The sequence below is a fragment of the Colias eurytheme genome, chromosome 8 (genome assembly GCF_061535395.1).
Source record: "Colias eurytheme isolate Ceu_HAF_F1 chromosome 8, ilColEury1 Martin Lab GWU primary, whole genome shotgun sequence".
In the NCBI taxonomy this organism is placed as follows: Eukaryota; Metazoa; Arthropoda; class Insecta; order Lepidoptera; family Pieridae; genus Colias; species Colias eurytheme.
The window spans coordinates 5,773,679-5,789,071 of record NC_142987.1 but is presented as its reverse complement, the minus strand read 5'-3'; the positions used below and the strand labels follow the sequence as shown (position 1 = coordinate 5,789,071).

Here is a 15,393-nt window from a genome sequence, read left to right as displayed (position 1 = left end):
AAAAAATTAAGCATTTCACAACATATACATATACAGAAGTATTTTCATAGCTTCATGTTGAGTTTTTAAGTTTTTTTCGTCTCCTGAAAAGTAGGGATTTTGTTGATACGCCCCTATGGTTTGAAGCCCGCGACATTAACATTGTACCTTGACGGTGCATTTACATCAAACGAGCGAATGCTCATTCTCACCCCACTATGTCAAATTCTTTTATTGTAAACGGGCGTAGAGCAATCTTGCGTTGTTCTTAGTGCGTTGACAAGATTCTATGCAATGGTCTAATAATGAATAATACGGAATACGAGATTTCATTCACACTGAAAGATAACGAAATAATGCTCTTGGTCTAGTTCTCTGTTCGTTTGGTGTAAATGCACCGTGATACAAATAATTATTGAAGATACAAAGTCCACAGCCTTATTGGATACATTAGTCTCATCATGAATGTTATTTGAGGACGCGTTCTCAAAACACGTGCACAAGCAAAAAAAAAAGACGGGTTGCACTCCGGGAGTGCCGGCAGAAGTGAAAACTTGATATTTAAACGTTGAGCATGTTTGATATTTTGGAATTGTATCCGTCTTACGCTTTTTCGATCAGGTCACGTGTCCTGACGCGAGTTTAAGATTTTATACCCATTACAGAAAAAGTGCTCAACGCAACTTAAAAAAACTAACTTAACTTTATTTGCAACTTTTTGGTGAATATTTTTTTCCGTGTTTTTTACTTGCTTACTTTTTTAAGAAACAAAATTATGTACATAAAACTTCCTGAAACCGCATATCAGATTTGAGAACTCGTCCTTAGCTTCGTAAGTATATAAAACGAATCAAGGGCCATAAATACTGATGAATTAAAAATAATCTATACATATAATAAAATCGTAGGAAAGTCAAAACTGTACATTGAATATTTTTTTAAAAGAATACATAATCCATGATCTATAATCGATATAGAAGCCAAAAATATAGTTTTTAGAATTTTTGTCTGTTTGTCTGTTTGTCTGTTTGTCTGTATGTTTGTCCGAGCTAATCTCGAAAAGTACTGCATAGATTGACTTCAAATTTTGCATGAATATTACTAACAGGTCGTGTGAGGTTTTTTTAAACATATTATCATGCTATCACCTCCGGGGGAGGAGCTGTGAACCTTTACTTTTCTTACGTATTCCGTGAACTACGACAGCGTACAATCTAAAGACTCATGTTTAAATGTTGTTTTTGAGTAAGCCATGCTATTATCTAGCTTTACACTATAAAAACTACGTCATTTACGTAATTTGGGCAGAGAAACTGTTTAATGAATCTTAGTACTATAAAGACAAATTTGATTCAGCGCCATCTATGAGATTTCGTAAAAATCAAATCAATTTACATGCTAACACTACTGAACACAATGTTAAAAATTAATAATTTAAATATAATTATGTTATTTATTTATTTAACTCTTTAACCCATAATAAATCTTCCCTTCCCTATAAGGTGCGCTTATATAATTCGTGTGAATATACTACATTTTTAAAAGTGAGGGTAGATGTATATTATTTTAAGTCAAACTAGACACCATTACAGTTAATCTAATATTGATTGTGTTCATTGGTTACATTTTTAAAAATCTTCGTGTTTTAATAATTCGATCACGAGGCGGGACTCTAATACAAAAAGGTTAGTTCGTTGATAATTATTATTCCTTCATCATTTACATGTTGTTAGTAAAAATATGCTTTGACTGTTAATACTTTTGTTCAGTATTTATCTGTATGATTATTGCTTGGTAATTAATATATTTTCATGTCGTATACCTAATTATAAACATAAGTGTGATGTGAAACTAGCTGGATTTATTTTTACACACTCATAGTCTTATATTTTGTGTTAATGTTAAAATAGTATTAATAGTGTAAATCATAATATTTTTTCAAAGTTAAAAATATTTCCTTTTTTCTGATGGTGTTGCCATCGAATTAAACCGCGCTGTCGTTTCGTTCACAAAAAGTCATGTTATTAGGACCGAATATGTAGCCGCCTCAACTTACGGAAACGAGAGTAACCTGCGTTGTCTGTTAGTTATTATATAGTCGAATTTAACGTTACATGGAAATTGGAATCTAAATATATGTATACCTACTTATATTAAATCTGTAGAGGTCAATTCTGCACATGAAATATATTTCCTAAATAACTATCACGAGGTGATTAGAGATCGACATCGACGTCAAAAATGTTTGTCCGTCTGTCTGTCTGTATAACCGTTATAGAAACAAAAACTACTCGACGGATTTAAACGAAACTTGGTACAATTATTTTTCATATTCGTGAACAGAGCTGCAACTCCATTTTTAAGCTTTCGTCGCGTGTGCGTTCTTAATGCGTGTATCTTAATGGTTAAAGCTACACAGAAATCAAGTATGAAAGAAATGTTCTCCATATTATATTAAAAATATCTCCCGACATCATAAATGTCTATCTTTTATGGTTGAGCTTAGCTTTCTGATTATATTTGTCTACTAGCTGTCCCCGCGACTTCGTTCGCGTGGAATAGTGACTATGGGACCTATGACCATGGGCTCAGGGTGGGGCAACAATAAAAAATCATTTTTATTTTCATGCTCCCACTCCCGCGCCCACTCGCACTCCCACGCCATATGCCACGTTCAGTCCCAATCCCACGCCCACGCCCACTCCCCTTCACAATTAGTACCTACCAGATCAAAGCCAGGGTAAGCGCCCCACCTAGCCCCACCGTGGCTACGCCCATGCTGAATTACTATTTAACATACAATTATTGAGTAAATACGTACAACCATACTGTACTGTTGTACTACCATAAATAATTAAAAGAATTGTTATTAAAATTTCTTACTAAACTGAGCTAAAAAACTTACGTACCAAATTATTAAAGAAAATCAAGAAATGAAATGCCTAACCTATACCAAATAGTTACTACATATTGTAATTAAAAATTATGATTAGTATATAATATCGAAAATCAAAAAAGAAATGCCTAACTAATTCTACGTAAAATTTCTTTTAAATTATGTCATATTATTTTTTAGGAACCAGGGGGGGGGAGAGGAGCAAATTCTATTTCCTTCCTTTCTTAAACGGATGTTTTTAATAATCTATGGTGTAGCCAGTAGCCACTGATCAGCTTAATCGATACTCAGTTTTTATCAAATCCAGAAACAAATCCAAATTAGATCTTTCCTGTCTCACGCACGTAACTAAAGGCTGAAGAGAGAGAGAGCACGTTACTAAACCGTTTAGACGAAGAAAAGTGTATAGAAAAAGGAATAAATAATTTCATAAACTTCCCGACGATCTTAAAAAATAAATTATAACTTTCATTTTTTTCATTCCCACTTTTACCCCTATGTAGGTATAATAAGTGGATGAACCAATTTTGATACACTTTATCTAAGAACCAGCGTCGGAAAATATTCTGCCTAACAAAAAAAACCGCATCTAATTCGGTTTACCTGTTAGCCAGCTACGGTGCCATAGACAGACACACACACACACACAGAAATACATAGCGGTCAAACACATAACACCAGTCTTTTTGCGTCGGGGGTTAAAAATATAATACGACATAATTTAAAGGACATTTTATGTGGAAAATTTACCTATACACCAGGGTAGATAATTTTTGAAACAAAAAAAAATCGCAGTAGGATGAAACCCATTAGAAAAGGATATTATGATAAAAATGTAAGGAAAAATAAATTACGGTCAATCGGAGTTCGGGAAGTGGGAGGGGGGGAGCTTTTAAGAGAAAAAAATGGTTTCTCTCGATTTCTCGATAATAATAACACCTGCTAATTTTTTTCTACATATTTTAATTGTACAGACATCACTTTTCCACAATTTTATTATATGTATTGATGATGATGATTGAGATTATAACACTCTTAGTCCGTTTTAATTTTTATTCACCCGCATCAGTGCCACCAAAAAAATCTTTATATATCGAAATTCGAGCAAAGTTAAGAAAATGAGAAATAAGAGTTCTCAAGGATCGTTAGAGATAAGAGGCTTACTATTGACCGAAAACAACATGTGTTATGCCGAACCTGAAACCGCTTCACAACGAGAATTGCGGCTCACAGCTGACCGCGAACGGCATGTACTATCCTGTGAGACCGAATCCTTCACTGAGGGTATATATAACGTCTCACAGCTGATCGCAAATGGCATATTGTACTATCCCGTGAGACCGAAACCCTCACTGAGAGGGAATTACGTCTCACAGCTGATCACGATCGTCATATTTTATCTCGAGAATTCTGAAACTTTTACTCAATATGAAGACCGTTTGACAAATAATAGGGTGCACCATAATATTATTCGATCTCTCGAAGATGAACATGAGCATAAGCAATGACTAGAGTAGGGACGCGAATATTACCATTATTTGAGACAAGAACGATTAATAAGTTTGTTTAATGAAATATTAAGAATTGAAACTATTGGTCTCTTTAAACGGACGAATAGCGAGAGGCCCGTCTTATTGCAGACAGATTTCGACATAGTCTTAATGACTTAGAGGTAAACATAGAAGATCAATCTACAAATTCGGTGGTGTGGTCCGACAAAATAATATAAAAGTGGGTTTGCTTATAACCTCACAATTGATTACAGATCATCTTCTGTATAGGCGATATTAACGTAGTATGTTCTTTTTGTAATGCTTTAAAGTGGAGTAAGGAGTAGGCTTTCGTTTGAAGATACGCCGGAACCTTTGAAATCACTACCTACTTTTAAGTTTTAGAGGAACATGTGCAATCTAAACAGTTCTTAGACAATATTAGCTCTTATAGTATTGCGTTTTAAATGATCCTTTGGTGCTCAACAATTATTAGATGCTCCTTTCATTCTTACTTTTAAGATACAAGGTCAAGTTTATCATTTGATAGGATCCCTTTTGCCTGAAGGCCAACCTAAGTTTCTTTAAATATATTTTGTATTCGACTACGACGAATAATCGAATACAAGAAATCAATATTTCTCGAATTTAAAACTGAACTCATTTCACAATTTTAGAACATGTTAATTCATCAGGTTAATCCGTATATATGCGTTTTAAATCGACATTAGAAGCTTTTCCTCAAGATGGTGATATTAATATAAAATTGGTATAAATGCCGATAGACGGAAGTCTATCAGCACTCAGGAATTCCCTGAGCGTGTTATAACGCCCAGGCCGCAGTATTACAATTTTTCCTACAGTAGGGCGACGAATGTATTTTCGCATAGCAACGGAGGGGAACTCGTGGGGGGTAAAGTGACGCGGGCCACGTACCACAAACATGTTTAGTTTGTGGTACCGAGCGCGAAAGAAAGTCATCGTGTTTTTAGTAAAGTTACTATGTAAACTAACGTAATTTATTACTTAGGTACATATTCTATAATGGTGCGCTCAAACTGTTAATCTACATTTAATTTAGATTATTATTTTAATTACTAAGAAATGTAGAATTTAAATCACATTCATTCATGTTTTCCTCAGATATTCGATGTCTATGATTTTCGATGATTTTAAGATTTTCTTATCAGAGTATTCAATTTTAATGTAGTTAAATTTTATAAGAGACAATTAAGAACATTCAAAAATAAAGTGTCACGTATTTTTTTTAAACGACGAATGACGAAAAACGACCGAATAGCGGACGAAGTCGCGGGCAACAGCTAGTAATAAAAATAAATATCAAATTATTACACATTTTTAAACTATCATAACATTCAAGTTTAAATATAGACATCTATAACATATTTGATATAACATAGAATAACAAGTAGCCAAATTATAAAGCAATAGAGTCTCGAATTCATACTCTACAATCTACATTAAATAGCTTTTTTTACAGATTATAAAAACAAAAAAAAGTGTTCCACATATTCTCCAAAACAAATATGTAAATAGTCTCCTGTTAATCCTAAAATGTTTGTAAAAGGATTGAAATTTAAAAAAAATCCCAAAAATGACATCCTTATGTGTACAGACTACAGAGCGATACAATTTGACGTTTATTTTATTTTTGAGTGACTTTTATACATAAATATAACGTATTAAAAATTTCATTTTGGGATGATAGACTACAGGCCCATGTTGAAAAAATTATGGGTCATTTGACCCACCACCTGACCTATCTAGAATGATATAAGAGCATAAAATAATAAGATTCAGCACTATGACGTCACTCGTAAGCTGTCCACCTGAGTGCAGATGAGAATTCGAAAGTTCAGGTAGAGATTTTCTCCCCTTGTCTCCATGATTTTTGTACGGCGTTGCGGAATAATGGCTTAAAAGCAGTATAGAAATAGTATGACACAGATGCCGTACAAAAATGGTGGTCCACAAAGTCGGAATTTATTTTTATTTTTCGACAGTTGCCGGGGTAAATTTGGTCATTTGATTTTGTACGGCATCTGTGTCATACTATTTCTATACTACTTTTAATCAATTATTCCGCAACGCCGTACAAAAATCATGGAGACAAGGGGAGAAAATCTCTACCTGAACCTTCGAATTCTCATCTGCACTCAGGTGGACAGCTTACAAGTGACGTCATAGTGCTGAATCTTATTATTTTATGCTCTTTTATCGTTCTAGATAGGTCACCTGGTGGGTCAAATGACCCATAATTTTTTCAACACGGGCCTGTAGTCTATGAGGAGTATTCTGTGGAAGTTTTCGACCTGATCGAAGCTGCCGAGTGAATATTATCATCATAACCATCTAGATGCATGGCAGTCCATTATAGTGCATTTCTCTCGGCATTTTTTGCAACAACGACCAACATAATCATGTAAGGATCTTAATTATCATATCCGCTGCTTAGACAAGAGACACTTAACTTTCGCTATTTTTATATTTTTGAAAGAGTATTATTCTAATTTTTCCTTATAATTTGGCCTTTTTTACATGACTAGAATAAATTTACTACAATATCAAACAAAAATATCACAGTTAAATAAGTTTGAAATGTATTATTATGAATATTGTACATAACACAATAAAATATACAAAAACAACAACTTAATTCTAAAAATCTTGATTACTATAGATGTACAACTTCTCATGTAGTAAACTAGACAGCTTCGCAGTAACCACGTCGTTTTGACGAACAGGAACGTTAACCGGCGCACAATCTACCATACTCACCCTTCCTCGATATTTATATACGAGATAAAAGTACAATAAAATATTTACAAGTACATACAACAGAATCAATTCGCTTAGAATACTCGAAGGAAATGTTAAAACCATTGAATCGTACCGTTCGCATGTATACGTATGGGAGCACTGGTATTGTAAACGCAGGTTCAATCCGATAACGTGAAACTCAAGAATCGTTTTCATAGCGGCAGGCTTACGCGTGCGGACACAATGTAAACTGTTACTATCGTACCTGGCTCCGAACGACGGCTCTACACTACGACGCGGCGGCGACAATAGTTCGTCGTACACTCCGGCAAATCTGCAAACATTTTATTGAAATTAATATTGGCAATCAGACATTTTTCAGAGACTTCAGGAGTCAACAGAACAGATTCGAATTATATACCTTTCAGTGCTAAAAATGGATCACAAAATCAAAGTGTTACTCACTTTCAGTATCAGAATAAAGACACCAAAGTAGTTTACACAAATACTATTCAATCTTTTTGATCAGGCTATAGGCAGGTACGAGTCGATGCGCTGATTGTATATGCGCAAGATGACATCAGTATCCACATTGTAGCTAAGCTTCTGGACATTGCGTCTCACCTGTGCGGCGACATAGTCCTCGGCGGCGAGCGCAGCGGGCCACGTAGCGGGGAGCGCAGCGGCGAGTGAGGCGGCAACGCTCGCGGGGGGGAACGCAGCGGCGAGCGGAGCGGGGAGCGCAGTGGCGAGCGCAGCGGCGAGCGGAGCGGCGTGCGCACCACCGAGCGCAGCGGGGAGCGCACGCCCGGCGACCGCAGCGCGGAGCGGTAGCGGATCGGCGAGCGGATGCGGCGCCGCGGGGATGGTGTACTGCAATAAATCATATACATACGTCATCTATGGCTTTTCCTTAATAAATCTTTGTTTCGAAACTATTAGCGCTATTTATGTTTATATTACACTTTATATCATGGTTGGTCATTGATTGTACCTAAAAAATATAGCTCCATTCTTAATTGGGCGTTCCATCTATATTGTACAATTTATACATATTTTGGTGTATTTTTCAACACGAATCAAACGAGCCTAAATATACAGGGTGTAATCGTTAAGTGTGCACAGGCGATTATTCCGTAACTATTACAGATATCAAAAAACTTTAAACTGATATCGAAAGTACTTAACCTACTGAGTAAAATGGCCGTATAAAATTTTTAAAAATAAAAAGAGAAATATCCAAAAATGTTACATTAAACGCTCCCATACAATTTATTTCCCATACATTTTGTATTCATAGCAGATTTTCGAAGTGACGTCCTCGTTGTGTTATACAATGAGGAGCTCTATTTACAGTTTCTAAATGAAATTCCCTTCAAATTTTCCAAGTAATCATAGCAGAAAACCAAAAAAGAAAGAAAAAGCTAAAATCTTTCATATTAAATGTACATGGGATATTCATATCTCATACTAAATGTATGGGAGGGTTTAAAGTTAATTTTTTAGATATTTCTCGTTATTTTTTAAAAAATGTATTATGGCCATTTTACTCAGTAGATTAAGTACTTTCGATATCAGTTTAAAGTTTTTTGATATCTGTAATAGTTACGGAATAATCGCCTGTGCACACTTAACGATTACACCCTGTATATACCGGCCGAATTGATAACCTCCTCCTTTTTTTGAAGTCGGGTAATAAAAATATACCAGTTGGTCACCGCAAAATCCGCATTTAATTCTGGAGACCACGTCCTTTTCGTAAAAAATTGTAACTTATAAAATTAAAATAAATACATATTATATTATGGTCTCTTTTAATGAATACAAAAAAAAATAAGCTTGATTTTGCTTTATTAATAATTTTTTTTAAGTTTTTTTGTTTGTCACACTATGTAGCGAGCGTGGTCACGGACCCAGTCATCACGCTCACGAAGTTATGAAGGCAAAACTCACCGAGATAAAGACAATGATCTGTCACGAGAACGTCTTCGTCGAGGTGACCAGGGGGATCGACGCAAGCGACCCCGGGATATCGACCGCGATCTGCAATAAACATAAGATTATAATATAGCCATTCAAAAATTCCTCAATACAAATAGAATTGGAAACATTTTTATAAGCTCTGATACTGTATTTAAAGCGCATGCAAATTATTAGCAATGATTTAAAATCAATTCAATTCTATATATTTCCATACACCATAATATGTAGCTCTTCTCCACGTACAAATGAAAGATAATAACAAGCGGATTAGAAACAACACTACTATTCGAAAATATAATGTGAGAATACGATAAAATAATAAAATACAACATCAACATAGATTGAGCAATAAAAAGACGGAACATGCACAAGAAAGCCGACATTGCCGGAATGAAACAGAACGATTTCTTGCGAAAAACAATAACTTATAACGAACCTAGAATACCGTAGTCTACTGGAGCCACGGCTGCGAGGGCGTGCGCGGGGGGAGCGCGGGGAGCGGGGCGAGCGGGAGTCACGCGGGGCGCGCGGCGAGCGGGACGGGCGCGGGGGGCGGGGCGAGCGCGGGGAGCGCGAGGCGCGGGGGGGCCGGGGGGAGCGCGAGGGGCGCGGGGGGCGGGGGGAGCGCGAGCGGGACGCGCTGCGCGAGCCGGACTGCGCCCGCCGCCGCTCCTGCTCGCGCCGCTTTGCGCGCATCTCCTTCTCGCGGATCATGCGATTGAACGCCTCGAGCGGATCCTCGCTGCGCCTGCACCAATACACGACAACCATTACACACGATACGAGATACCAATGTAAACAATGCTATTCCAAGAGACAACTTTTAAAAGATTTTTAACGAATTATTGACCAAAGTATTATATTCGAACGAAATTTCCTTTATGAAGAAAAAATATTATTTATGATAACTTACCCATTAGGCGAGTCTTTGATACCGGGCGGTGGTGGCTGATACGGATCGTGACCCGGGTATCGGTCATAAGAACGTCCGATTGGTCGCCCATATGGCGGACTAAAAAAAAACGATTAAAATATTCATTAATCTTTACATTACGTACATGTAAAATAATAAATAAAATAATATTATATATTCATAGAGGACATTCATTAGAACGAAAGAAAAACTCACTTATTATAATGCGGTGGAGGAAGCCCTGGCATAAATTGCGGTGGTGCCCGATTGTAAACAACCTAAAATGTAAAATTTATAAGATCAGCATATTAAATTAATATTATTAAATAAATTAAAATTAAAATTGATGTATCTAGATAAAAAAATTATAATGTGACAAACATTACCTGTGACGACATCGGATCCCTACGTTCGTCGATTGTTGGAGTGCTTGCTCTTTGTTCATCTCTCCTTGACATCTAAAATAATTGTTTATCTTAAAAATATATGAATCCTTACTTAAGCTTACAATTTTTTTTTATTAAGCTGTATTCTTAAATGATTGAATATCAGTTAACAATGCTGTTCAATCAATAGCCTAGGATAGAAACGAAATAGACAATTTAAAAAGTTGGATACAAAATATAGGCTTGTTGCCTGTAAATTATTAATACAAATAATAAATTAAAAAACTGTACACTTGAAACAAATGTTACTTACATTTCCAGGGCCTTCCATTGGTTGACTTTTAGATGGTCCTATAACAAAAGAAATATTGATATATAAGATTATAACAAAATAAAGAGACATAAAGGCTCAAATTATTTATTAATGTGTTCAAGAAGTTATTAGCAAGCATTTTGCTCTATTTATTTGCTTGATTAATAAACAAAATTAAACCATCACCATTCTATTCAACTATTACTATTCTCATAAAAATATATTTAAATTTTCCATTTTTACTATTTATTTTATGTTCTATTTAATATGTTTAAATTGAATGTACTACATACTCACTTCTGTTTTCTTTTTATTATTAATTATGGATACATTTTACATGATTATGTGTATATCTGTATACATTTATATTATTTATGCAATTCTAGCAAGACCATTTTTTTTATATTAAATTAACGATTATAAAAAAATATTACTGCAACCAAAAATAAAAAAAATACAACTAGCACACTAAAAAACGACTGCACACATTTCAACATGCACTGCCTTATAGGCAAGTAGGTGGTGTAAAAAGCGGAGAGACAAGCCGGTCGGTGACAGCGTACATAGCATGCAAAACGTTGATCGTAATGCAATACCGTAGCGCGATCGGTGCTGGCGGTCGTGTCGGTTGTAGGGCGCGCGGTGCCCGTGCGGAGGGGGTCCGTGGTACCCCGGGGGCCCGTGCGGGGCGGGCCCGTGGGGTCCCGGGGGCCCGTGGGGACCCGGGGGCGGGTGCGTGTGCGCCGGGGGCACAGTGACGGTGATGTTGTCGTCCGCCGACGCGTCCGACTCGTCCCCGCCCCGCGCCCCCTCGCGCTTCCCCTCACGCCTCTCTGGAGGCTTCTCCTCTACCGCTTCTATCACACACATTGTACGTCACACCCTCTCAACGCTTATTAGTTTCGTTATCGATACACACTTCATTCGGAAATAAAGTGTTAATTATGAAAGAATAACATAACAGCCCTTTGGAATAGTAATTCTGTATTAGACACATATCACATGTACACACTGCAAATCAGTTAGTACTTGCATTACCTTTTATAGAATATGCATTTATAAATAAAATTATAAATATAAGTAACAGAAATAAAAAATGATAATCACCATTTGACTTTTGAGGTGCTGGTTGAACAGCTCCATTTGATGGTGGACCCGGGCCAACTGGTGGTGGTTCTGCTGTAATTATAAAAAAATATAATCACAATCACAAAAATATATAAATTATGATGATATCTCATAAATTACATATTTATATATTACTCATATTTAAGTTCACATTTACTTACCAACAGCTGGCCGCGCTGGTGCAGCAGAAGGTCTATGTGGAGCTCTGCGGCTATAACCTGTCTGGTTTCGAAATGATGATACTGAATTTCTTAAGAATCTGAAAATAACAATAATTATGTATAGCACAAAATAAAATAAAATATAATCTATACTTATAATAAATCTGTAGAGAGGCCAATTCTGTACATGAAATATATTTAAAAAAAAACTATGAAGGGGTGATAAGGGATCGCTACTGATGCCAAAAATACAATCAGTAAAATTTTTGTCTGTCTGTCTGTCTGTCTGTCTGTCTGTCTGTATATTCGTTATAGAAACAAAAACTACACGACGGATTTTAACCAAATTTGGCACAATTATTCTTCATACTCCTGGGCAGGTTATAGTAAAAGAATCATGTAAATCGGTGTAGAAACACCAAAGTTATACATGAAATACGCTATAAGTCATCGCGCGTGAATACAGAATCATGCCATAAGGATTATTTTTGTGTATCAGTTGCCGCGTTCGACGCGCTTCGCGGCGGGAGCTATAAAAAGGCGGCGGGTCTGCACCCGTTTCGCGTTGTCACGGCATCACGTGTGAACGGCTGAACCGATTTCGATAATTCTTTTCTATTATATTCCTTGAAGTACGAGGATGGTTCTTATGTAGAGAAAACGTAAATATGTACCACGGGCGAAGCCGGGGCGGACCGCTAGTTATGAATATGATACAAAATTCTTATCTATTTACCTATTGGGTATCAAAGTTGTAGGTGCTATCTCCTTTTCACGACAGTCAGGACATTCATGGTCTTCTGACTCCAATAAAGCACCTCTAATACCTAGAAATACATAATTTATTATGTATATTAATAGAAGAATTCTAAGTTTCTGATATTTAAATAAATATATTTGACTGAAAATTTAATATCTTCAGGAGCTTCAAAATCTATACTAAGTAATTATTATATTACACAAAAAAAAACTTAGCAAAAAAAAAGTTGGAAAACATACATTCATCGCAAAAAGAATTCCCGCAGCATGGTATCATAACAGCATCGGTGAGCAAGTCTCTGCAGAGGCTACATATTAGTTCATCAGGTATAGTCGGTTCTGGAGCAGCGGGTGTATTCGGCAGAGTTTCAGGACCAACAGCACTCTCCGATGCTAAATATGCCTCACTGCAAACAAAATGGTAACATTGACAAGTGTAAGGCACATTATAACTAATCCATACTAATATTATAAATGCGAAAGTAACTCTGTCTGTCCGTCTGTTACTCAATCACGCCTTAACTACTGAACCAATTTGCATGAAATTTGGTATAGAGATATTTTGATACCCGAGAAACGACATAGGATAGGTTTTATCCTGGAAATCCTACGGGAACGGGTTTTTCTTTGAAAACGTGGGCGAATCCGCGGGCGGAAAGTAGTTAATTATAATTACATTTGTGTGAAAATATTCAAAAGATTAATATAGAACAATGACAAATAATATTCCCATCTTTAAAAGTAATTTAACATAATAATATTATGTTAATAAAAAAACAAAGAGTTATATTTAAATCAATAACTGCAATAAGTATTCTGAGTCATAGTAAAGCAAAATAAACTTACTGGTCCACTGCTGGGACAGCAAAAGTTCCACTTGGGGTCATCATGGCTCCAGGTGCTTTTGGACCATCCACTGGTACCATAAAACTACGAGGTATACCTGAGCTTCGTCTAATTTCTATTGGGTCGCCCTGAAAATATTATAAATTAGAATTTATTGAAGTAGTACACATACACACACAGCATGATTTTGATGAGAAAATTTAATATAGAGAAGTATAATTACACATCATGAGAGTAGCTATCTAATATAATCTATAAGAAAGTTTTAACCTGAATAGACGACTAAGAAAATAGATTTATTGAATAGCATGTTCAAGTTCCAAATTACTCAATTCTCAAAAGATATAATACATACTATTATAGTATTCATAATTTAAGCAATTATTGCAATTTGAATATTGATACTTAGTGGCTGTTGAGATTGACCACAGTTTGGTTTGAAGTAACTTAAAGGATAATATAATAATGAAAACATGTGAATAAACAATAATACTTACAGAATTTGCTATAGGACAATCTTTAATCCAATGCCCTCTCTTCTGACACTTAAAACAAGTATAATTGCTTGGCACTACACCTCTTTGATTTTGACCGCGAATCTTTTGATAACTAAAAATTAATAAAATGTGATTAAATAATTTGTTTCATGACAATTCCATATTAGTAATCTATAAATTATAAACTTTTTTTTATGTAACATACTCTGATAATCTTTTTAAAACATACTTGCTGGGATCATAATCAAAGGTGGACTGAGATATCATAGCATTAATTTTATCTTGCTCACTGCCTTCCATGCGAGACAAATCAGCCAAGCCTTTGTTAATTGATACATCTTTGATGGGTGCTCCTTGATTATTACTACTATCCCACTGTTTCTTAGGCTGCTGTGATAGGGGTACTCTAGCCACCAGTAATGATGTGTTTTTCGGTATCAATGTATTGTCATCCGAATACACTAAAATCATATCATATGTATCAAAAATAATTCGATTTTTCAGAACAAAACTGAATAATTTTTGAAAATTTAGAAGCTTACCTTCTTTCGTCTGGGCATTAGTTATTTGCAGATCAAAGTCGGATGTTTTTCCGATACGCTTTTGTTGTGAGATAGCTGCTTTTAAATCTCCAACAGAAATGTGTAAACCGTCGAAAGTAACAGTGTCGTAATCCAAAGCACTTTTAAATTTGTAATGCACAGACATTTCTGTATATCACAATTCAATGTTATTATTTTATGTAACATGACAGAACAATCTTCACGTGTAAAGAAAAATTAAGTCATTTACAATGCACAGATTGTTGCTTACAGTTCTATCACAAGTCTTAATACACTTGATAAGAATTTTAATGTGCAAATACATATACCTACAGGATGTAAATAACACAATTTCAAATATTTAAATATAATTGGAACTAGGTATTTATTATTATAATGTTCATGTACTGTCTTAGAGTTCGCCGCAAGCGAAGACCGCCATTACGATATACGAATTAGGCGATTATTGATACGAAAAATGAGAATCGACTCACGGAAATGGAATGAACATTGAACGATGCGGCGATGCCTGATGCCAACATGACAACGACAACTTTGTGACAATTGACAAATATGAGTAGGGTAGCCAGGAAGTAAAATTCAGTAAGATGTATTTCGATTTCACGTCTAATGGCTGGTTCACACTTTGATTAGTGCGAGTGCAGGTGATGAGTAGTACTACGTGTGGACAGCGACTGTTTAGTGCGAGTGTTTAGTAG

At 35.8% G+C, this 15,393-nt stretch overlaps 1 protein-coding gene across 3 annotated transcripts in view; it reads right to left on the bottom strand.

The window, feature by feature from the left end:
* Positions 1–15,177, bottom strand: part of snama (something that sticks like glue) — a 40,161-nt gene extending 24,984 nt beyond the window's left edge. The window contains exons 1-17 of one of the 3 annotated variants that reach the window (XM_090104645.1): positions 14,675–15,177; positions 14,362–14,593; positions 14,133–14,244; positions 13,636–13,763; positions 13,030–13,196; positions 12,767–12,857; positions 12,031–12,128; positions 11,849–11,920; positions 11,338–11,598; positions 10,742–10,779; positions 10,429–10,500; positions 10,259–10,320; positions 10,043–10,141; positions 9,566–9,877; positions 9,100–9,189; positions 7,771–8,019; positions 7,412–7,480 (exon numbers count right to left, since the gene is read on the bottom strand). In XM_090104645.1, the coding sequence (XP_089960771.1) occupies positions 7,412–7,480; positions 7,771–8,019; positions 9,100–9,189; positions 9,566–9,877; positions 10,043–10,141; positions 10,259–10,320; positions 10,429–10,500; positions 10,742–10,779; positions 11,338–11,598; positions 11,849–11,920; positions 12,031–12,128; positions 12,767–12,857; positions 13,030–13,196; positions 13,636–13,763; positions 14,133–14,244; positions 14,362–14,593; positions 14,675–14,840 (2,318 nt within the window). In that variant the 5' untranslated portion in view covers positions 14,841–15,177. The remainder of the gene's footprint in view (positions 1–7,411; positions 7,481–7,770; positions 8,020–9,099; positions 9,190–9,565; positions 9,878–10,042; positions 10,142–10,258; positions 10,321–10,428; positions 10,501–10,741; positions 10,780–11,337; positions 11,599–11,848; positions 11,921–12,030; positions 12,129–12,766; positions 12,858–13,029; positions 13,197–13,635; positions 13,764–14,132; positions 14,245–14,361; positions 14,594–14,674) is intronic. The other 2 variants (XM_090104647.1, XM_090104646.1) reach the window with 2 other exon arrangements.
* Positions 15,178–15,393: the final 216 nt, after the last annotated feature.